This window comes from Scyliorhinus torazame, chromosome 10, assembly GCF_047496885.1.
Source record: "Scyliorhinus torazame isolate Kashiwa2021f chromosome 10, sScyTor2.1, whole genome shotgun sequence".
Classification (NCBI taxonomy): Eukaryota; Metazoa; Chordata; class Chondrichthyes; order Carcharhiniformes; family Scyliorhinidae; genus Scyliorhinus; species Scyliorhinus torazame.
In genome coordinates, this window is record NC_092716.1 from 232513574 (window position 1) to 232536227 (window position 22654).

At 44.0% G+C, this 22654-nt stretch overlaps 1 protein-coding gene and 1 long non-coding RNA gene across 5 annotated transcripts in view; one reads left to right on the forward strand and one right to left on the reverse strand.

Moving 5' to 3' along the window:
- Positions 1 to 22654, reverse strand: part of LOC140384656 (MOB kinase activator 2) — a 256030-nt gene that overhangs the window by 11120 nt on the left and 222256 nt on the right. For all 4 annotated transcript variants that reach the window (XM_072466569.1, XM_072466568.1, XM_072466567.1 and 1 more), the window contains exon 4: positions 574 to 698. In XM_072466569.1, coding sequence (XP_072322670.1) covers positions 574 to 698 — 125 coding nt within the window. The remainder of the gene's footprint in view (positions 1 to 573; positions 699 to 22654) is intronic.
- On the forward strand, positions 13180 to 21373 carry LOC140384657 (uncharacterized). Its single transcript, XR_011933117.1, has 2 exons — positions 13180 to 13312; positions 20354 to 21373. It is a non-coding gene; the product is annotated as an uncharacterized lncRNA (long non-coding RNA).

Consider the following 22654-nt stretch of genomic DNA (forward strand, 5'->3'; position numbering starts at 1 on the left):
GGAGTGGGGGTGAGTGCTCCGTTGGGAGGGTGTGGGAAGACTGAGGCGCGTGGGGTTACGTCTAGTTAATTTGCTATTGTATGTTCTCTTTTTGCACTATGTTAATGTTCACTCTATTTTGCTGCGTTAGGATTATTACTATTTATTATGCAAAACTTTAACAAAAAAATTTTTTAAACAATTTTTTCGGTCTGACATTTACTGAACCAAACTTCAAAATAGCAAATGAAAATGAAATGAATGAAAATCGCTTATTGTCACAAGTAGGCTTCAAATGAAATAACTGTGAAAAGCCCCTAGTCGCCACATTCCGGCGCCTGTTCGGGGAGGCTGGTACGGGAATTGAACCGTGCTGCTGGCCTGCCTTGGTCTGCTTTCAAAGCCAGCGATTTAGCAATGAAAAAGCAGAGTCTCTGAACCTTCTCTTCCAAACCCAGAGGTCAATCAAAAATTACAGAGGTTTGCGGTACATAATTAAACACGACAAATAAAAAACGTTCAGTTGAAATGAATAATCCGCACCAGTGATGGTTCTGCTGCTCAAAACAATGGAAAACTATACCCCAAACCTACCATATTTTGTTGGAAAAATATCTTCATCTGTCACAAATTTTTGTACAGAAGTCATTACAAAGTCCACGTACTGTGGGGCTGTGCACTTGATTTTCTTTCCCCTTTCATCGTACCAGTAATATTGCCTGATGACAAAAAAGACAAAGTTCAACTTACCAGAGGCAATGATTGTAACAGATAAATCTTTGAGCGAGAAGAGCAATTTCCAACTTGCGTGCAGCACCCAATAACAAAATACTCTATCCTCTTCCACTCCTTTAATTAACAATCATTCATTTCAACAGAGATGAAGGTACACTTTTTGAAACCAAGACTTTTACTGTTTTTATTAACCCAAGTTTAATAATTTACCAACACGTGTTAAAGATATCCTGATTAGCCAATAATTATCTTTCACTTTTTGACTTCGTTCGTAGCGTTCTGACCTAGGAGTCAGGCAATCATGGGTTAAATCCCAATGGTAGGACTTTGCAGTACTGAACTGTCAGAAGCATAAGACATGAAAGATATCAATTCCTTTCTGCATGTTCACCTGGGTGTAAAAATCCTGTGGTATTATTGAAAGAGCAGGGAGTTTGCACATCCTGGTCACCACACATTCCTCCACCACCACCTATATCAAATTAACTGGCCACTCGTGGCTTTGTTGTTGGTGAGACATTCTGTATGCAAATTTATTGCTGCATTTGCCTACATAAGCCACTACGCATACAAACTGATTCAATAGTTGTTTGGGAGTACAGAACTTGATTACTGTTGAAAAGTAAAGAGGCAAGCTATTGAAGCTTTTCATCTTGCACACATCAGCACAGCTCACAAGAAATACTAACATAAAAGGGGATAACTTAAACTGCATGAGAAGAGTGTGCTGATTGTCTAGAGACATTGCCATGGAGAATGCAGCAGGGAACAGTTAACTGTCAAGCTTTTGTTCAAATTCAAACCAGGCAGTCAACTGATTGGTCAAGGCATTGCCGTGGGTGCCATGGGGAATCAACCAGGGAATGGCTATTCCCCCAAGCTTTTGTTTAGTTGAAAAAGGCACATTATTTGGACATGCTTCCTCTGTCGGCAAAGGACAGGCCCCATGTCTGAATATATGTGGTTCCTAGCATGCAAAAACCATGTCTCATTTGTCAGTAATTCAATGGTGAAGTTAATTTGGATCATCCCAAAGAGGTGATAAGATTCTATACATTACAAAATAACCTAATTTTGACTTTTATAATTAAAGCATGAAGAACAAGGATGGCTGCACAGTTCCATATTTAAAAACTATGTAGAAATTATTTGCTGAAAGTACATTGAAATTTAAAATGTTTTATGCTTTTGTTAGCAATAACACAAAAATGGGGGAGGAGGGGGGAAAAGAGAGACTTCCGGTGACGGGGGATGTGATCAGGTGGCTCTCCTCCAGAACACTTTTGGCTGAATTTAACCCGAAAATTCAGGCTTATTCAACTCCTTTAAAAAAAGGTAGAGAAGAGGAGCAATATGCCTGCAAGCAGTAGCTCAAGAGGCCGCAGGGGAGCCAGAAGCAGTGGGAAAGGGCAGGAGCAGCAAGCGAGTGAGCCGGTGGACCCACAAAGCAAGCGGTCCCTACCACCCCCGAGAGAGGGAGACAGACGACCCGGACAACTAGCTCTCCTCCCACTAACCTGGAGAGGGATGGAAGATATTCCTAACCAAGGAGTTGACCACGATGAAGGAAGAGATAAAAGTGGAAATCCAGGTGGCGGAGGTGCTGGTCGCCATGCAGATGGCGCTCGATGAGATGCAGAAGAAGCTGGAGGCTCAGGGAACAATAATCCAAAAAACAGAAAGGGCATCGACCGACCAGAGCAACAGGATCGCTGCCCTTGAAGCAGAGATAAAATGATTGGTGGTGACCCAAGGGAGCTTGAAGAGGAAGGTCAAGGATCAGGAGAACCGTCTAGGCGACAGAATATTCCAATAGTGGACCTGCCAGAGGGGATCGAGGGCAGAGACCCGACTGACTACGTGGCTCAGGTGCTAGGCAACTTGTTTGGAAGGGACAGCTTCCCCAGGTCACCGGAGATTGACAGGGCCCACAGGTCACTCCGACCGAAGCCCAAGGCCAGGGGCGATAAATGCCAAGTTGCAGGATCGGGAAAGGATCCTGCGTTGGGCTCGGCAGACCAAAGCGAGCAGTTGGGAAGGACACTGAATACCGGTATATCAGGACAGGGACAGACCTGGCAAAGCACAAGGCCGAGTTTAACCACGCAAAGTCGACCCTGTACAAGAACAGTATAAAATTCAGAACGTTATTCCCAGCCAGTCTCTGGGTGACATTCCAGAATAAAGAACACTGTTCACCACCCCGGCAGAAGCGGACAAATTCCTGTATGTGAATGATCTGGGCATAAAGGCAAACAAAGCAGTGATAAGGAAGACGCAGGGAAAGAAAAAGTTATGGACATGGACAATTTTTGCACAGAACAGCACTGCCTCGCTATGGATAGGAGCACTAGCTCATAGTAAGGAAGGGGAGAGAGCAGAGAGGGTGAGGAGGAGGCAGGGGATGACAGCAACAGATCGGCCTAGGAAGGGGGAAAGATCAGCCCTGGGAGGGGGCCACCCCACTAGTGGGGAAAGCTAGCGCCAGGAAGTATGAAAGAGGAAGTCGCATCTCCCAGCAGGGAGCGGGGTGAGGGAAGGTTAGGGGGGTGAGTACATAGAGGGGGTAGAAAGGGGGATAGAGGGGAGAATCGGGACCATGTGGGGAACATAATGATGAGGAAAGGATGGGCTTTAGACTGGCTTCAACAGGTCAGGTTCGGGTTGATGGAACGAGATGGTACCTTAAGCAGCCACCTTAGAGGATCCTTAAACAAAGGGAAACCCCGGGGTGCAGGGGTCCACCCACATGGCACACACACAGTTGGCGGCAATGTTGGGTGCCCAATGGACAAAAGGGAAACCCCAGCAGGGACACGGCTTCACTGTGAGAACGGTGACCGCGGCCATATTGGATGGCCCCCTAACAAAGGGAAACCCTGGAGTGCAGAGGCGCATCCACCAGGTAAGTATGGCTGATCCTGCAGGAAGGAGGGGGGAACAGAAACCCCCCACCAGGATAGTCACCTGGAATGTTAGGGGACAAATCGGCACAGTGAAAAGATCAAGAGTCTTCGTCCATATGAGAAATTTGAAAGCTGACAGTCTTCCTCCAAGAGACTTAGGGAGAAGGACCAAATGCGGGTAAGGAAGGGCTGGGTGGGACAGACCTACCATTCCTGCTCCGGGACGAGAGCTAGGAGGGTAGCAATTTTGATAAGCAAGAGGACAGTGTTCTGGACAATAATGATGGTTACGAACCCAGGGGGGCGGTATGTCATGGTCAGCGGTGTCCTGGACCGGGCACCGGTAGTTCTGGTAAACGTGTTTACTCTCAACTGGACGACAATGCGTTTATGAAGACCATGGCGGAAATCCCCAACATAGATACATGAGGCTCGTAGAGATAGGGAAGAGAGGGCAGCTAGGCAGCAACTGATCAACTCATTCCTGGAGGTCGTCAGGAGATACTCCAGGGCCCCGACCGTAGAGCTTCTGGCGGAGAGTAAAAAACTACAAATGGGCTTTAACCTGCTATCCACCAGGAAGGCAATGCGCCAACTCTGCCAGGCGTGGGGGACCTTTTATGGACATGGAGAGATGGCTAGCTGCCTGCTGGCTCACCAGCTGAGAAAGCTGGCAGTCACGAGGGAAATAGCACAGGTGAAGGACAGCAGAGGCGGACTGTTAGCCGAACATAAAAAGGTCAATGAAGCGTTAGAGGCCTTCGCCCGGGGACTGTACACCTCAAGTGCTGGTTTGGCACAGGGCTAAATAGCTGGCTTTCAAAGCAGACAATGTCAAGCCAGCAGCGTGGGTTCAATTCGCGTAACACCCTCCCCGAACAGGCGCCGGAATGTGGCGACTAGGGGCTTTTCACAGTAACTTCATTTGAAGCCTACTCGTGACAATAAGCGATTTTCATTTCATTTTCATTCATTTCATTTTTCAGAGTCTCTCGACGGGGACTCGGGGATGGAACAGTTTTTTTGGACTGGACATGCCCGTCGTGGGAGATGACAGACAGGGGGCAGCTAGAAGCACCAATGGAACTGGGAGAGGTCCTGGAGAGCATCAACTCCATGCAGGTGGGCTAAGAGCTCGGACCCGATGGGTTCCCGGCGGACCTCTACAAAGGATTCGCACCGGCTCTCACCCCGCACCTGCGGGAGATGTTCGCAGATTTGCCAGCGAGAGACACCCTTCCACCATCACTAACGCAGGCCACCATATCGCTGATACCCAAAAAAGACAAAGACCCAACGGAATGCAGATCATACAGGCACGTTTCGCTGCTCAATGTGGATGCAAAAATACTCGCAAAAGTCCTGGCAAGAAACTGGAGAACTGCGCACCAGAGGTGGTCGCAGAGGACCAGGCAGGCAGTTATGGGTAGACAGCTAACTGCGAACATCAGATGGTTGTTGAATGTGATACTGACCCCATCCGGGGAGAAAACACCAGAGGTGATCATCTCCCTGGATGTAGAAATGTCCTTTGACAGAGTTGAGTGGAAGTACCTCATTGAGGTACAAGAGCGGTTTGGGCTAGGGACAGGACGCCCCTCATGGGTGAAACTCCTGTGCAATGCCCCCAAGGCGAGCATTCAGACCAACACCGCCAACTCGGAATACTTCCAGTTGCACAGAGGTCCAGGCTGGGATGCTCCTGTTCGTCCTGGAAATTGAAGCCCTGGCGATCGCCCTGCGAGTCACGGATCGCCCTGTGAGTCACGAGAGGCTGGAGGGGAATCCTAAGGAGGCGGCAGAGAGCACAGAATCTCATTCTATGCATTTGTGATCTGCTCCTCTACATCTCGGACCCGCAAAACAGCATGAACAAAATCATGATAGCTTCTGGAAGAGTTCTTGGGCTACAAACTCAACCTGGGCAAAAGTGAGGTTCTCCCGTTGGGCAGAGCTGGAGGCTCTCCCATTTAAAATAGCCCGAACAAATTCCGCTACCTGAGGATCCAGACAGCCCATGACTCGACATGGATCCACAAGTGAAATCTGACGAGTCTGGCGGAGGAAATTAAAAAGGACCTACAGAAATGGGATGCACTCCCCCGCTTGCCCTGGCAGGAAGGTGCACACGATCAAGATGTACATACTGCCAAGTTCCTCTTCCTGTTTAGATCCATACCGATCTTTATGCCCAAGGCCTTTTTCCAAAAAGTAGACAAAACTGGAGTGCTGTCTTGTTACATCACAGTGTAGTTGGGGTTTGATGAAACAAGGAGCATGATTTTAGTCCTTTATTTCCTCTGAATGATGAGTCGGGTTGTTCGGAATGAAGTGTGGTTCCTAAGCAGCTTCTGGTGGGCATGTGTGCCCGCAGTACAGAATAAATCCCAATTTGAATATGAGCAATCAACTGTTGGAAGTGATGGAAGCTGCCAAATCTTGCTGCACTTGGTGCTGAACAGTACAACCAAAAGTAGACAAAATGATTATGGCGTTTGTGTGTGTGCGCGTGGTGGGGGGAGGGGGGTAAAAGAAAGGAGAGAGAGGACCCAAGAATCCCTAAACCAACACTGCAAAGGAGAAGCAGCATGGGAGGCCTGGCCCACCTGGACTTGCAATACTACCACTGGGCAGCCACAGCCAAGAGAGTGAGGGGATGGGTGAAGGAACCAGACATGGAAAGGGCAAGGATGGAGGAGTCCTCCTGCACAGGAACAACCCTCGAAGCCTGACAGCATTCCCATTCCCGCCGGCAAAAATTCAACCAGCCCAGTGGCAGTAGCAACACTAATAACCTGGAACTAGATGAGGCAGCACTTTGGTCTAACCATGGCTCCCATCCACGGCAACCACAGGTTTCCACCAGCCATGCTAGACGCCACCTTTAATAGGTGGAGACACGACACGGGGACACTAGCGACTTCTACACAAGGGACAGATTTGCAACCCTAGAAGAGCTGACGGGGAGACCGAAACTCCCGAACAGACAGGAACTCTGACATTTGCAAATCAAAAACTTTCTCTGCAAGGAGATGAGGTACCCTAGGGCCCCGAGAGACAGAATGCTGGAGGAGACGTGGACAGTCTGGTAAAGGGCAACTGTGGGGACATATACGGACGACTCTTAGAAAGGACACACTACCTACTGGATGGAACAAGGGAGAAATGGGAACATGAGTTAGGGGTGGAAGTAGGGTGGGGACTCTGGCATGAAGCACTGAGCAGGACCAATTCCACCTTCGCCTGTGCAAGGCTAAGCCTCATGCAGCTTAAAGTGGTGCACAGAGCACATCTGACAAGAATCCGAATGAGCAAGTTCGTCCCAGAGGTGGAGAACAAATGTGAATGGTGCCAAGGAGAACAGACCAACCACACCCACATGTTCTGGGCATGCCCCAGACTGGTCAGGTTTTGGACAGCCTTCTTTGAGGCAATGGCCAAGGTTGTGGGGTGAGGGTGGAGCTGTGCCCAAGAGTGGCAACCTTTAGGGTATCGGACCAGCCAGAATGTCATATGGGGACGATGGGCTGATGCTCTTGCTTTTGCTTCCCTAATCACCCGCTGGAGAATCCTGCTTGGCTGGCGATCAGCAGCACCACCCACTGGGGGTTGGGGGGGGGATATGGGAGCCACCAGGGCCACAGAAAGCAGACAGAAACTGGGGAGGGGTGACAATACGGGGAGGGGAAGAGAAAGAGACCCAAAGAAACGAAGGGGAGGCCAGGGAGAGACCAAAACGGGGATTAGAGGGTCCATCGCAACGCCATAAGATGAAAACAAACACCAAACAAACCATCTACAGTGAAAGAAAGGGCCCAAGAAAAACCCGGAGTCAGCAGGAAAGGGGCAAAAAGGAACAACATGTAAATTATCACCGTTTCATCCATTTCTTGTACACTGTAAAAATTCAAAGTTTAATAAAAATATTTAAAACAAGAAAATTGAGCAAATTTTGCAATGATTAACTCTACAAACGGAAATTCTGCTATATGCAAACATTCACTCCCATAAGCAATATAATTGGCAGCAGTAAGGCATTAATATGTTTTGACTACATTAACAAAATTACTTGTGCTTAATAAACAAATTACTTTTGATTGTGAACAAGATTTATTATTCATAACAAATTCCGAGTGTGTGACAGGGTGTGTGCAAACAAAGAAAAAGAGCAGATAGGGTCTGGGGTTCTTTATTTAAAGGCACAGTGCATTTAACATAAAATTAATTAATTTACACCACAAATTGAGGTTAATGGGTATGATCTTTTAGTTATTACAGAAACATGGTTACAAGGAGATCAAACCCAGGAACTAAATATTCAGGAATTTATGACTTTTCATAAGTGCAGGCAGGGATGGTGGAATATCTTTGTTAGCATGAGATGGAATAAGTATGATAGCAAGAAATGATCTTGGATCGGAAGATGGGGATCCATATGGATAGAGGTAAGAAATAACATGGGGAAGACCATACTGGTGTGACTAGTCTGTAGGCCCCCCCAACAGTAGCTATACTGTAGATTGAAGAATAAATCAGAGATGAGGGCATGTAAAAAGGGCAGTACATTAATCATGGGTGACCTTTAATCTACATGTGGATTGGGAAAATCAAATTGGCAGAGGGAGTCATGAAGAGTGCATTCAGGACAGTTTCTAGAAAAATATGATGTAGATCCAACCAGAGATCCGGCTATTTTGGATCTGGGATTGTGTATTAAGGCAGGTTTAATAAACAATCTCAAGAGTAAAAGATCCCCTAGGAACAGTGACCATAACATGGTTAAAATAGCATTCAGTTAAGAGTGAGAAACTTGGGACAGAAACAACTGTGCTAAACTTAAATAAGGGAACTTACACAGGAATAGGTTGGCTGGAGTAGACTGGGAAAGGAGTTCAGCAGAAAAGACTGTTGACTAGCAAAATAATCAGGACTTACAACAGATACATCCCAGTGAGGAAGATGATAAATGAATCATAGTTAACCAAAGAAGTTTAAGATAGTGTTAAACTGAAAGAAAAAACATAAAACATGGCAAAGATGAGAAGTAAGCCAGAGGATTGGCAAAGTTTTAAAAACCAACAAAAGATGACCAAAAAGATAAAGAGGGAGCAGATAAACTGATGGTAACCTAGTACGTAATATAAAAATGGATAGCAATCAAGAGATGGGGGGGAAAGAGAGAGTAAATACAACAACTAATCACTAGAGAAAAAGTACTAGGGAAACTAATGAGGCTAAAGGCCAATACGCCCCTTGGATCTGATGGGCTACAACCATGGTATTAAAATAAGTAGCTATAGAGATAGTGGATGCACTGGTAGCAATCATCCAAAAATCCTTAAATCTGGAAAAGGCCCAAAGGATTGAAAACAGCCCCCCTCATTCAGTTAGCTTAACATCTGCCCGTTGGAAAATGTTAAGAGTCCATTAATAGCAGAGCATTTAGAAGTCATAATGCAATCAAGGAGAGTCAGCATGGCTTTGTGAAGAGGAAATCATGCTTGACAAATTTATTCGAATTCTTTGAGTTGATAACGAGCAGGATAGATAAAGGAGAACCAGTGGATATAATATACTTGGATTTCCAAAATCCATTTGATAAGTTACTGTACAAAAAGGCTACTAAATAAGGGTAGTATGTTAGCATGGATATAGGATTGTCCAACTGACAGGGGAATTGGGATACGAGGGGCATTTTCAGAATGGCAACCTGCAACTAGTGGGGAGGCCACAAGGATCAGTGCTGGGGCCACAATTATTCACACAATATATTAATGACTTGGACGAGGAAAGTGAATGCACTATTACCACACAAAAATAGGTGGGAAGGTAAGTGATGAGGATGACACAGAGTCTAGAGGAAGAGACACAGGTTAGGTGAGTGGGCAGATGAGGTAAAATGTAGGAAAACATGAAGTTATGCACTCTGGTAAAAAGAGCTGAATATTATTTAAATGGAGATAGACTGCAGAAAGTTGCAGCAGAGAAATTTGGGGGTCCTCATGCCTAAATCACTAAAAGTTAGCGTGCAAGTTCAGCAGGTAACGTGGAAGGCAAATGGAATGTTGGCCTTTATTTCAAAGAGAATGGAGTTTAAAAATAACCAGGTCTTGCTAAAACTATACAAAGCACTAGTTTGACCACACCTGGAATACTGTAAACAGTTTTGGTTCCCTTATCTAAGGAAATATATACTTGCATTGGAGGCAGTCCAGAGACTGTTCAGTAGGTTGATCCCAAGTATGTAGGAATTATGTTATGAAGAAGGTTGAGTAAGTTGGGCCTGTACTCATTGGAGTTTATAAGACTGAAAGGCGATCTTATTGGGTCATGTAGGATTCTCAGGGCACTTGACAGGGTAGATGCTGAGAGACTGTTTCCCTCTGTGGGGGAGTAGAGGACCAGAGGGCAAAATCTCAGACTAAGAGGAGGAATGTTTTAACCGAGGGTCTTGAATCTGTGGAATTCTAACCGCAGGGGGCTGTAGAGGCTGGGTCGTTATGTTCAAGGCTGATTTTTAATCAGCAAGGGAATAAACGGTGAATGGGATAAGGCTGGAAAGGGGAGTTGAGGATTATCAGATCAGACGGGTATTGACCTTATTGAATGGCAAAGCAGACTCGATGGGCCGAATGGCCTACTTCTGCTCCTATGTCATATGGTCACAGCGAAATAAAGGTATGCACAGTTCAGTGCTAGCGACAATCAATCAATGGATTCTCAAGGGCTGCACGGGAGCACATTGGTTAGACCTGTGGCTTCACAGCTTCAGAGTCCCAGGTTCGATTCCTACTTGGATCACTGTCTGTGCGCAGTCTGCACGTTCTTCCGGTGTGTGCGTGGGTTTCCTCCGGGTGCTCTGGTTTCCTCCCACAGTCCAAAGATGTGCAGGTTAGGTGGATTGGCCATGATAAATTGCCCTTCGTGTCCAAAATGGTTAGGTGGGGTTATTGAGATAGGGTGGAGGTGTGGGCTTAAGCGGGGTGCTCTTTCCAAGGGCCGGTGCAGACTCGATGGGCCGAATAGCCTCCTTCTGCACTGTAAATTCTATGGTTCTATGATTCAACCACAACTGCTTTCCTTTTTAAAAAAAAAATTTAGAGTACTCAATTCAATTTTTTTCCAATTAAGGGCAATTTAGCGTGGCCAATCCACCGACCCTGCACATCATTGGGTTGTGGGGCGAAATCTACGCAAACATGGGGAGACTGAGCAAACTCCACAGGGACAGTGACCCAGAGCCGGGATCGAACCTGGGACCTCGGCACCGTGAGGCAGCAATGCTAACCACTGCGCCACCGTGCTGCCCCACAACTGCTTTCCTTAGGCCAAGTTAATATCTAACATTGTCAATTTGTCTGGCTGCATATATAAAAGCACCTATTATCCTTATAAGGGAGTTGGTTTGCACTACATAGCTGGAGGTTGAAGCAGTGTTATTGAGTGAAATATTTATTGTGTATGGCTGAAAGACACTCAATCTGCTGATACAGCTGAAGTTGGTGTAAAGAGCACACCTTACAAGGGCGAGGGTGAGCCGGCTCTTTGAGGGGGTAAAAGATGTGTGTGAATGTTGCGGGGGTGTGCCTCGCAAACCACGTTCATATGTTTTGGTCCTGTCTAAAGCTGGAGGATTACTGGAAGATTTTTTGGATAATCTCTAAAATGGTGCATGTGAAACTGGACCCGGGCCCTCGGGAGGCTATATTCGGGGTGTCGGACCAGCCGGGTTGGAAACGGGTGCGGAGACAGATGTTGTAGCCTTCGCCTCGTTGATCGCCCGAAAACGGATCCTGTTAGCGTGGAGATCAACCTCTCCACCCAGTGTCCTGGCATGGCGGGGGTCCTGCTAGAATTCCTGACGCTTGAAAAGGTCAAATTTGAACTGAGGGGAAGGATGGAGGGGTTCTACAATTCATGGGCGTTATTCATTATGCACTTTCGAGAATTGGATCACTTCGAACATTAGGGGGGTTGGGGGCTGGGAGGGTTGGGGGAGATTGGGACTGTATGTGTTAATGGTGACTATGGGTTTCTCTAAAGGTAAACGTGCAGGTTGAGTCCGTAATTAAGAAAGCAAATGCAATGTTGTCATTCATCTCTAGAGGCTTGGAATATAAAAGCAGGGATGTACTTCTGAAGCTTTATAAAGCATTAGTTAGGCCCCATTTAGAATACTGTGAGCAATCTTGGGCCCCACACCTCAGGAAGGACATACTGGCACTGGAGCGGGTCCAGCGGAGATTCACACGGATGATCCCAGGAATGGTAGGCCTAACATACGATGAACGTCTGAGGATCCTGGGATTATATTCATTGGAGTTTAGGAGGTTGAGGGGAGATCTAATAGAAACTTACAAGATAATGAATGGCTTAGATAGGGTGGATGTAGGGAAGTTGTTTCCATTAGCAGGGGAGACCAGGGGGCACAGCCTTAGAATAAAAGGGAGTCACTTTAGAACAGAGATGAGGAGAAATTTGTTCAGCCAGAGAGTGTGGGTCTGTGGAATTCATTGCCACAGAGGGCGGTGGAGGCCGGGACGTTGAGTGTCTTTAAGACAGAAGTTGATAAATTCTTGATTTCTCGAGGAATTAAGGGCTATGGAGAGAGAGCGGGTAAATGGAGTTGAAATCAGCCATGATTGAATGGTGGAGTGGACTCGATGGGCCGAATGGCCTTACTTCCGCTCCTATGTCTTATGGTAATTCCTGATTCCTTTTTGTCACTTGTTTATGTTAACATGGGGGCTAATGTTTGGGGGTTTGGTGGGAGGATGGGATCGTTGTTATTGATATGGGGATTGACATTGCATTCGTAACTGATTATTGTTGGGTGTAAATTAGGGAGAAAATGTGAAAAAGGAGAATAAAAATATATTTTTTAAAAAGACACTCAATCTGATCTTAAATCTACCAACGTGCACATATTTCAAATCCTTCACACAAGGAAATTTAGTGTTTAAAACTACATTTTGGGCACTTTTCTGTTGATGTCTTTTTGGAGCAGCAACACAGCACACCTGCCACCAATGGTGTGCTAAGGTGTAATTGAGTTGAACCCTCCAGACCTTGGCTTTTTCCCCTTGGTCTAAAACAGCAGCCAGAGGTGCCATTCAATGGAAAAATGCCTTTAAAACGATATGCTGATCGTATAGTGTTAAACAGACAGCAGAGGGAAAGCCAAACATTCTTAAGTCATTATTTGAACAATAATTCGAGTAAACAGGGTGGAGTGAAGTGCTCTCAAACAAGATATTACTTGCATTTTACAGATTTAATGAATATTACTCATATGAACATTAATAGGGCCCAAAGCACATATCATCTGTGGTTATGAGGACAGGTATCGCATGAGATTTTTAAAAATACATTTTACACAGAAAAGAATCTGCATGTTAATTGCACTTCTCCACCCAGTTTAATTCCCAAGTCATTCCTTTGCCCACAGAAGAATGTATTTTGCATGAGCTGGCTTGCAACCATCGTCAGGAAAATATTTAGCCACAGGGTACAGCAGCTTCAAACCAGAAACTCATAGCTATTCAATCAAAACTCAGTTGCTGTGGATTGTGAAAATAGAGAGAAAGTTGAGAATGCGGAGGCGGGCCTATGCGCCTCTACCTTTAATTCAAACCACCCCGCTGCTATCTCAAGTGTCAAGAAGCACACACTATTGGTATCCTAAAATCCAGGTAATCCGCTCCAATAACGAAACTGCTTTTTTTCTTCCACCTCTGCAATGCCACTGCCTCTACGATCACCACTTTTGTTCTACTGCTGAAGACCCAATCCATATCGTTTTCCATTCTAAGTTGTTTCATCTTGCCATCTCCCCTTCACTGCTTCGAAAACCACTGTAAAATCCTTCCTATTGTTCCTCTCAGCTTCACCCATGTACCTTCTATGCCTCTAAGCTTTATCATGTACTGTGTCCAGGATATACTTTTATTCCTTGCTGTATGTAAGAAGCACTTAGGTATTTTCAGAAGGCAAAATGTATCAAATTAATGGAAGCTGTTGCAGGTGTTGGTAAATATTACCCTCCAGGTCTGAAACATGCAAATGTATGGTTCTTTAGTACATGTGAGAGAGTGCCACCTGAATCAGATATTTTTTATTTATTCAAATTGCAGCTCAGGGACAGGCACGACTTTAAGAATTTAATAATTCAACAAATTTTCTATGCTACATGTGGGAACTGTTATAATTGCCACACCAATGTCCACTCCGAACAAGAGATACAATTCAATTTGAACAGAATAAGATCTCTATCTGATTTAATTATACTGAATAGATTGCAAGCAGAAAAGGGGTTTGCAAAAAGCACCAATTGCTTATACTCAAATACTACTCCCAGCCAAATCATTTGAAAATATTGAAGGAAGGAAATTTGATTTTTCCTGCAATAGAAATGAAAATTTATCTTTTATCTGTACACTTTTAGTCATGAAAGCAATTTTTAATATTTTATAGCTTCTACATACTGAACTCCTACTTTGGGTTCTTTTCAATTATTATAATAGGCACCACTTTATGAAAGGAAAGGCATGGCTAATAGGAAGAAGCCTGCATTTCTGGGTAGCAACATAGTAAGTTAGCAACAAACGACAAGACCTAAAAAGGAGGCTTCACAATGCAGTTCATAGAACACTTATACAAACATACTTTAACCATAGAAGGGCCATAGGAAACACAGAGCTGGACTTGTGAAAGCCAACAATGCAAAATTGCCCCATATTTGGCAAAGATTCTGGAGAAACCTCAGTAAACAGATGCAGACGACACAAATAAATGTGTCAGGGCATTTTAGAACAAAGGTACAAGTCAAAGGAACATGGTGATGTAATCCGCTTCAGACTGCCAAATATTAATCTGCCAAACTACATACAAATTTGTTCCAGCACCTCACTATTGTGCTGCTCGCAGATCTTCAATGAGGACACAAGAGTCAGCTTTGTGTTTTTTTAAAACACTACAATAAAGTGCTAGTTTTGGTTCTGTGTTAACACTCGATCAGAAGGTCATGGATTCAAGCCCCAACACTGTAAAGTCTTGCATTTTTACCACAATGTGAACACTGAAGACACATTAATCTGATGCAAACTCAAGACGAATGCACAGTACATTCTGATACTTGACTGCAGTAGTTGGGGAGCACACAGAGGTGCTATATTTTGGATGAGATGTTGAACAGAGGTGTCTGGCTTCTCCAGAGGATGTGAAAAAGAAATCCCACAGAACTATTTCAACGTGTGGCTGGGAGTGGGTTGGTGTGGTCTCTCCATTCGTGGCTAACATTCATCTCATAATCAACATTATTAAGACTGAGCATCTGGTCATTTGTCTCGCTGTTCATGGGACATTGCTGTGTGCCAGGTGGTTACCATATCTACACACACTGGCATGAATTTGTCAGCACTTACATACACAATATACTAAAATCTACATGAAAGTTGCAGATCAGGGACAATTTGTTTCTATGGCATTTAGACACCAGGTTTTAAAAATGTGGAAGTTTAATGGGATCACCAACGTTCAAGTCTATTGGTGTTGGCAGATCTTCACTTTCTCAATTTACTGTCAGAAAAATTATATATGCTATATGTATATTTATGTATTAAAAGAATTATGGATTCCCAATCGTAACTGTTCCATTAGTGGCCATGCCTTTAGTTGCTTAGGCACCTAGCTCTGAAATATCCTCTCTACGTCACATTTCTCCATTAAGACACTTCTAAAATCTACCTCTTTGACCAAGCGTTTGGTCATCTGACCTAATACTGCATTATGTGGCTCGGTGACATACTTTGTACAGCATCCCCACAAAGCACCTTGGGTCACATCATGCTAAGTTGTTGATGCTCAAGACAGGATTGAGGGCAGCACAGTAGCACAGTTGCTTCACAGTTCCAGGGTCCCAGGTTCGATTCCCAGCTTGGCTCACTATCTGTGCGGAGTCTGCACGTTCTCCCCGTGTCTGCGTGGGTTTCCTCCGGGTGCTCCGGTTTCCTCCCACAGTCCAAAGGTGTGCAGGTTAGGTGAATTGGCCATGCTAAATTGCCCCTAGTGTCCAAAACAGTTAGTTGGGGTTACTGGATTACAGGGATAGGGTGGAGGGTGCGCTTTCCATGGGCCGGTGCAGACACAAATGGCCTCCTTCTGCACTGTAAATTCCATGAATCGATGACAATATTGAAAGCTCCCTCCTAAACAATGTCATTTTCAAACTGACAATAAGTAGTCACTGGTGATCCAGAATGGTAAAATGTGGAGAATTCCTGCTAACATTAAAAAGTGCTCAATAGCATCATAAATCATACATTATCAACATCTTGCAGTCACATAAAAGTGTACCAACCAAATCCTTCTTGAAAAAAAGTACATCGAGATTCGCAGATTTTTGGATACGCAGGAAATCAAGGGGTATGGGAACGGAGCAAGGATCAAACTGAATAGGGGTGCTGGTCTACTCCTGCTTGGATTTCTTCTGTCAATAGGCCTAGTTCAGTGTTTTTGCCAATTTAATTATTTGAAAGTTGCTCAAAAGGATTTAGATTCAGCATGCAAGCAATCGAACTGAAACACCTCTACTTTTCAAAACAGAGGGAACAATGTTACAATAAAGGTTTGATTCTCTTGGACCCAGGTTTATCTTTAATCCTCAACATGCTGTAGGTCAACGCTGTAAGAGTTCAAGAAGTTCCCCAGAGAACAAATCTGAGCTAGTAGATCTCTTCACTGTTGCCCCAGGTGAAGAATAGTCATATCTGCAAAGCTTTAAGAACTGGTCATCTGTCTAGCTTGTCACGCAAGATGGAGTAGAGGGTAAAGGAAGAGACAAGGGCAAAGGGAGAAAATAAAGGGGAGAACTTAAAAACCCTTGCAATTTTAAGTGGGTTAGAATTCTTCTCCGACGGAACCATTTTTGTCTGTAGTCACTAATACCAATTAGCTGATTCTGTTCAGCAAAACTACACACTTTTTAAAACCATTCACCAGTTAGTACCACAAATTCTGCGGACTGGCAGTTATTCGGTTTCTCGAATGGATGTGACAAACTTGCTCACGTCATTGTTCTCCTGATGAGTGCAGATCAATCAAGTTTGCACAGAAGACAAACGGAAAATTATGCAAGGCAGATATAAAAGTGCCTGGAACATGAACTTATCAGCAGCTCTTTACAGAAAAGAATGATTCATGACAACCAAAGCCTGCAGACATGAGGGCTTCAAGACTTGGAAGCTCTCATTCAATTAGAATCTCTGCAAAATACCAAACATGTAACGTTGACAACGTTATCATGGCAATGAACCTCTAGTTAGGTGCCCACATTGGCCATTGTCATCACCAATAACATATATCAAGTTTTGTTAACTTTATAGCCAAGCCACTAGAAACACCAACTTACAAACTTTTCCATGTTATAAAACAGAATGAAAACGTACTCTTTCACCCAATCTTCTTCATGAAGGATTTTATATATAATGCTCAACAGGCGCAATTCTACAAGGAAAACATATGTACAATTATAAATAGCACAAATGGCCATTTTGATTATACAGTTGGAAATAAAACATACTAGATACAGAGAAGCGTTTAGTGCAATATTTATTGGGGCCAAACTACATTGGGCAAAGAAAAAACACATAAGCTCAGAACTTAATGTTTTCAAATACTATAAAATCAAGCATGCACCATTGTAGAGTGCGCTACAGTACTGCAGATTTTCTGTTCCTCAGCTCCTGCCCTATCCATGCAACCCCATGACCCCACTTTACCCACACATCCCTGGACACTAAGAGGCAACTTAACGTGGCCAATCTCCCAAACCTGCACATCTTTAGACTTTGTGAGGAAACCGGAGCACCTGAAGGAAACACACGCAGACATGGGGAGAAGGTGCAAACCCACACAGTCGCCCAAGGCCGGAATTGAACCCTGGTCCCTGGTGACGCAGCAGTGTTAACCACTGTGCCACCCATTTATTAATACTATATAAATTAAAATTAGATAACACAAAACCACTCAAATAGGCCCACGAACATAGCTTCCAGGTCTCACTCACCGCACTCCTGGTTCAACTTTTTGCTTGCTTTCCTTTTTCATCGTCTCTTTCTCTCTCTCTTCTTTTCCCCTCGTCTGACTCCACCCTCTTACACCCTCATCCTCACTCCCAGCACAGCCCAGAGCATGACTGAGCATTCCAAGGCTCCCACCAATTTCAAGTCCTAAGCTGCAAGTGGACCTCCCGGAGCCCAGACCATTCCTGACAGCATTTAGGGGGACAAGACCCTGTCCTGGGAGACAAGGGGGATTGAGGGGGGGGGGGGGGGTCAATTCCTCCCTTCACTACCCCACCCCAACTTGGGTTACTCATATTTCATCACCCGATTGGTGGTCAGCAGCTGCCCATCCCAATCCACCAGAGCACTGCTCCAAGTGGCAGTGATTGGCCCGGACATGCCTCCGGGTCAAGCTGTCTGCCCTCCTATTCCTGGAGCTTGGACCTCACTTTCTCCCCGCATCCTTGGCCTCTGTTGACAGTATGGCTGCTCCAACATCAGAACAGCTGACCGAGAATGCAAACAAGTAAAAAATAAATATGACAACATAAATCAGGAATACATGCCCTAAAGAATAAACAAGGTTAAAGCAAAATTACGTTAAGCAGGACAACTTAAAGCGAGGACTTACTGTATGGCTAAAGGGGTGGAGGGGGAAAGGTGTGCAGTGGTGGGTTACACGGACTAGAAGGTAGATACGTTGGAATGGGGAATATGAATAAGTGTAGGGCGAAAAGAAGTTACACAAATAAGCATAGTGAGCAAATGGCTAGGTCTCTATTTACAAGATTGCTGATAATATCAATCTTACACTGCCTGGAGCTATATCAATCACAATGCATATATTGACTGGTGAAGGTAGGGTTGCAGTAGACAGAAGTGGCGAAACCTTCAGCGGATTTATCATCTAGCACGTTGAGGAAAGGAAGCATGTTAAACTGCTCCATCTTACAAGTGAATTTTAGTGCGGGATAAAGCACATTAAGATTGGCCTAATCAACAATCTTGTAAATAGGGCCCTAGCCCAGGGGTTGCCAAACTGAGCTGCAGGTCCTTTAAACATTTGCATTCATTTTCTATCGGTGGGTGCGGCTTACTGGTGGTGTTCTTTGAAGCCAATTGCTACTTCAAACATAGCCTTTAAGTAGGCGAGTCTTCACTTCAGCAATTTTAACCCCCATTGCTCAACATCAATCTACAACAATAACTCTGGGGTCACACAATGTCTGAGGAATTGAAAAGGGGCCACTGTCTCAGTACCGAGACTAAGCCACAATTAATATTAGGAAATCGGACAAGACCCCAGCAATTTTAGTAAACTGTGAGAAAAGGAGACTTTGCTTGCAGGAGCGATCCCACTGACAACTAAGGGTCTTTTATATTGAAATAAACCTTATTAACAATACAGGATCAACCTCATTAATAGCCAAGAGAAAAAGCTTTTCAATTAACACTTCCTCAGTTCTTACAAAAAAATTAAGTCTTTGAGCTTACTTTCCCATCTACTTCTAAACTTCCACATATGCAGAATCCCAAATGCCACTTATTAATGAAGTTAACACTCAGTGGCTTACCGATTTATTCACTAAGTCCTTGGGAGAGATGCTTTCGGCAGTCTGAAAAACACATCTTCTGTCATCAGAAACCAGAGCAGAACCCTAACAATGAAGCTAAAAGCAGAAATAGAGCTCAAAGATATCCGATAAAACAATGATCAGATAACTATCTGCTGTGGGCGGCACGATGGCACAGTGGTTAGCACTGCTGCCTCACAGCACCGAGGACCCAGGTTCGATCCTGGCACCGTGTGGGGTTTGCACATTCTCCCAGTGTCTGCGTGGGTCTCAACCCAAAGATGTGATGGTTAGATAGATTGGCCACGCTAAATTACCCCTTAATTGGAAAAAAATGAATTGGGCACTTTAAATTAAAACAAAACTATTTGCTGTGTATCACACAAATTCGAAAATGGGACTTGGGACTGGAAACATGCCCAGGATACCTAAAATTACCCTGGAAAGGCAAAGTATCTCAAACATTTGAACTACAGGTTAAGGAAGCTGGTTCACACTGCTACGGTGCAGTAGCAACGTAAGTGGTACTTTCCACTAACAGGATGCTGTTGTCAGTCCAAAAAGACAGTCTGCTTACCAGACAACTGAGCAACACAATGTTTATGAGTTTCAGTGCTGGTGTGATGCCAGAGGTGGAGGCCATATGTCCTAATGATTGGCTGATTGAATCAAACAGCATGTTCGTCCGGCTGTTCATAACAGGCAGAGTACAGGCCGTTCTCAACCAGCCTGTGCTTGTAAAATTCAAAACAAAATGTCTACTTTTAAATGCAACTCCACAATTATGCAGCACTCGAACAATTCAAAGTGCACAAAACTACACCAACAATCAACTTAAGATCATCGGTTGAGCTCACGTGGCTCATTTACGCATGCTAGAAGTGATGCGCCTGCAAACGCAGAGACCCATTCTGTGTGAGCAAAAGGAATATGTTCAAACTTCAAGTCCAGAATTACCTGGGAAGCCAATAACTTCCCATTGCTTTCTCCCTGGTAATGCCTTGGTCAGAGTTAATTTGCCAACCAGCAACCCTTTTTTCCTGCGGTATTACATTGTTGTAAATGTTTGAAATTTGGCATTCTTGTGTTTGTCCAGGTGACTGCAAGAAGCAAAGCTTTGGCTACTCGTTTCTACTCTCAGCAATATCCAAATACTGTACTATGTAATTGATAATATGGAAAGATGTGTCATTTGAAACATGGGAGTCTGGCAATATCTGGTCTGAGAGAAACATGATAGGATACAGGGAAAGATCCCACAAAGGGTTAACAGCAGCTGTCAGGGAAGGATTGTAAAATGCAGATATCCTTAGTCAAGCAGGCTTAGCAAACAAGACAAACAGGATTTTGAATGAAGCCAAAGACAATGGCTCGCACCTTCATTGAAAGTAACTAACTTAGTAAGGATCTGGAAAAGAAAGGATGGGATTCTAGGTGTGAAAATTTGCTAATACCAGGTAAATTAAAGAAAACTGGAGGCTATCAGTCTAAGAGAAACATAATTCAAAGCCAAAATCAAAGTCAAAATTGAGCTGAGGACACAATTGGAAAATAAAACTATAGAAATGACAGGAATTAAAAGTAACACCTCTTGAAACCAAAGCATTTTGAACATCACAAAGGAAACAATATAATCAGATCTATGAGATGAAGTCATGTCAAAATGTATACTTAGTTGGATTAAAAGGTTTAGATCAAAAGGTACTTTTTACAATCAAAGAAAATAAGAGTTACTTTACAATAACATCAAACAACTTAATTGTTAGAAAGCAAACATAAACCGAGACCAGAGCAGGAGCTATTCAGAACCAGAACGACAACCAGAGCTCAGAGGGAGAGAGAGAGAAGCAGAGAAGGAACAAGCAAGCTAGTCACAGTCAGCTCGGCCATGGGAAATGGACAGGGCAGAGCAGCCGAGCTAAAATAGCTGATACATCTAAAGAAGACCAGACTTTAAAGAAGATTGATTGTCAAGTTGGGCCTGAAGGTCCCTTCAACCAACCAGAAGGATCCAGAAGCAAGATCTTTTTACTTTTCTGTAAAGACAGTGATTGCATCTTTTAAAAAGAGAAAAAGAAGTATAATAATAAAATAACTTAAAAGTTTTAACCTGAAATAGTGGTTATTCCAAAGTCTACTTTACTTACTTAGCAATGCGGGACCCAGGATCGATGCTACTAAGTGGTAAGTGGATGAAATCTTCGGTGAAGGTATGGGTTATACCGGGGGATAACTTGAAAATATAGTTTGACCTGAATAGCACCCACTGAAGCTTGCATCGGAGTCGGGGAGTGAGAATCCCTGATCGCCATTTAGAATGTCGGCCCTTTTTGGTATAGGGGGACTTCTAAGAATAGTGGTGAGTTTTCAAAAACAACTACCAAATGACCGGTTGAGAACTTTTTTTCCTCAGGTGCCTAAGATTGGTTTGAAATGGATGGGATTGTAACTTAAAAAGGAACCATTTACAACGTTCAGCAGTACTGGGACAGGAAGAAAAGTTGAGTGTTCAGAAAATTAATGGGAAGGAGTAAAGGACCTGCAGATTCAACTCATCTTGTCCATGAAATATAGAATAGAATAGAATCCTGACAGTGCAGAAGGAGGCCGTTCGGTCCATCGAGTCTTCACCAGCCGCCTGAAAGAGCACCGTTGCCTAGGCCCACTCCCCCGCTCTATCCTTGTAACCTCACAACCCCAACTACCAGTTGGACACTAAGGGACAATTTAGAATGGCCAATCCACCTAACCTGTATAATGGATAACGGGGGAAAATCTAGAAAAATGGGCAGATTCAGAGCAAGGAGAATAATCTATTCAATGCTCCAGAAAATAACATTTAAGATCTACAGCTGGATAACGCGAGAATGGAATGAATTTCCCAGAACTCAACATATGAAGAAAGAATTAGCCCATTTCTCCCTCATACTGGTGCTTGGCGAGAGCTTGCACAATAACCTCGGGAAATGATTTTTTTTCTTGCTTTACAAAAATCTAACATTAATAGCCACGTGCAGCTGTAAGACAAGCGTACCGCGAAAGACTTCTGATTATGATCTCTGGTGTTTCAAAAATGTATTAAGTTATCATGCTCATTCCAACATGAATATACTCCCTCCTCCGAGTTTTGATCCTGTTTTGGGAAAACTGCAGCCATTAGACCAAATGGCAAAGTAAGGTGCCTGTTAGTTAAATTGTGTGTTTAAGATGAAAATTCCAGAATACTGCACAAAACAAAGCACTCTTCGCAGGCGCATCCTTGAAGCTAACGAGCCAAGATTCACGGCTAACGGTGAAGCAGATGCTGTTACATTAAACCAATTAATATTTTGCTGCTTTGCCACAGTCCTACACTCATCAATAAAATGATTGTTTAAAAAAGTCACAAAGCCAAATT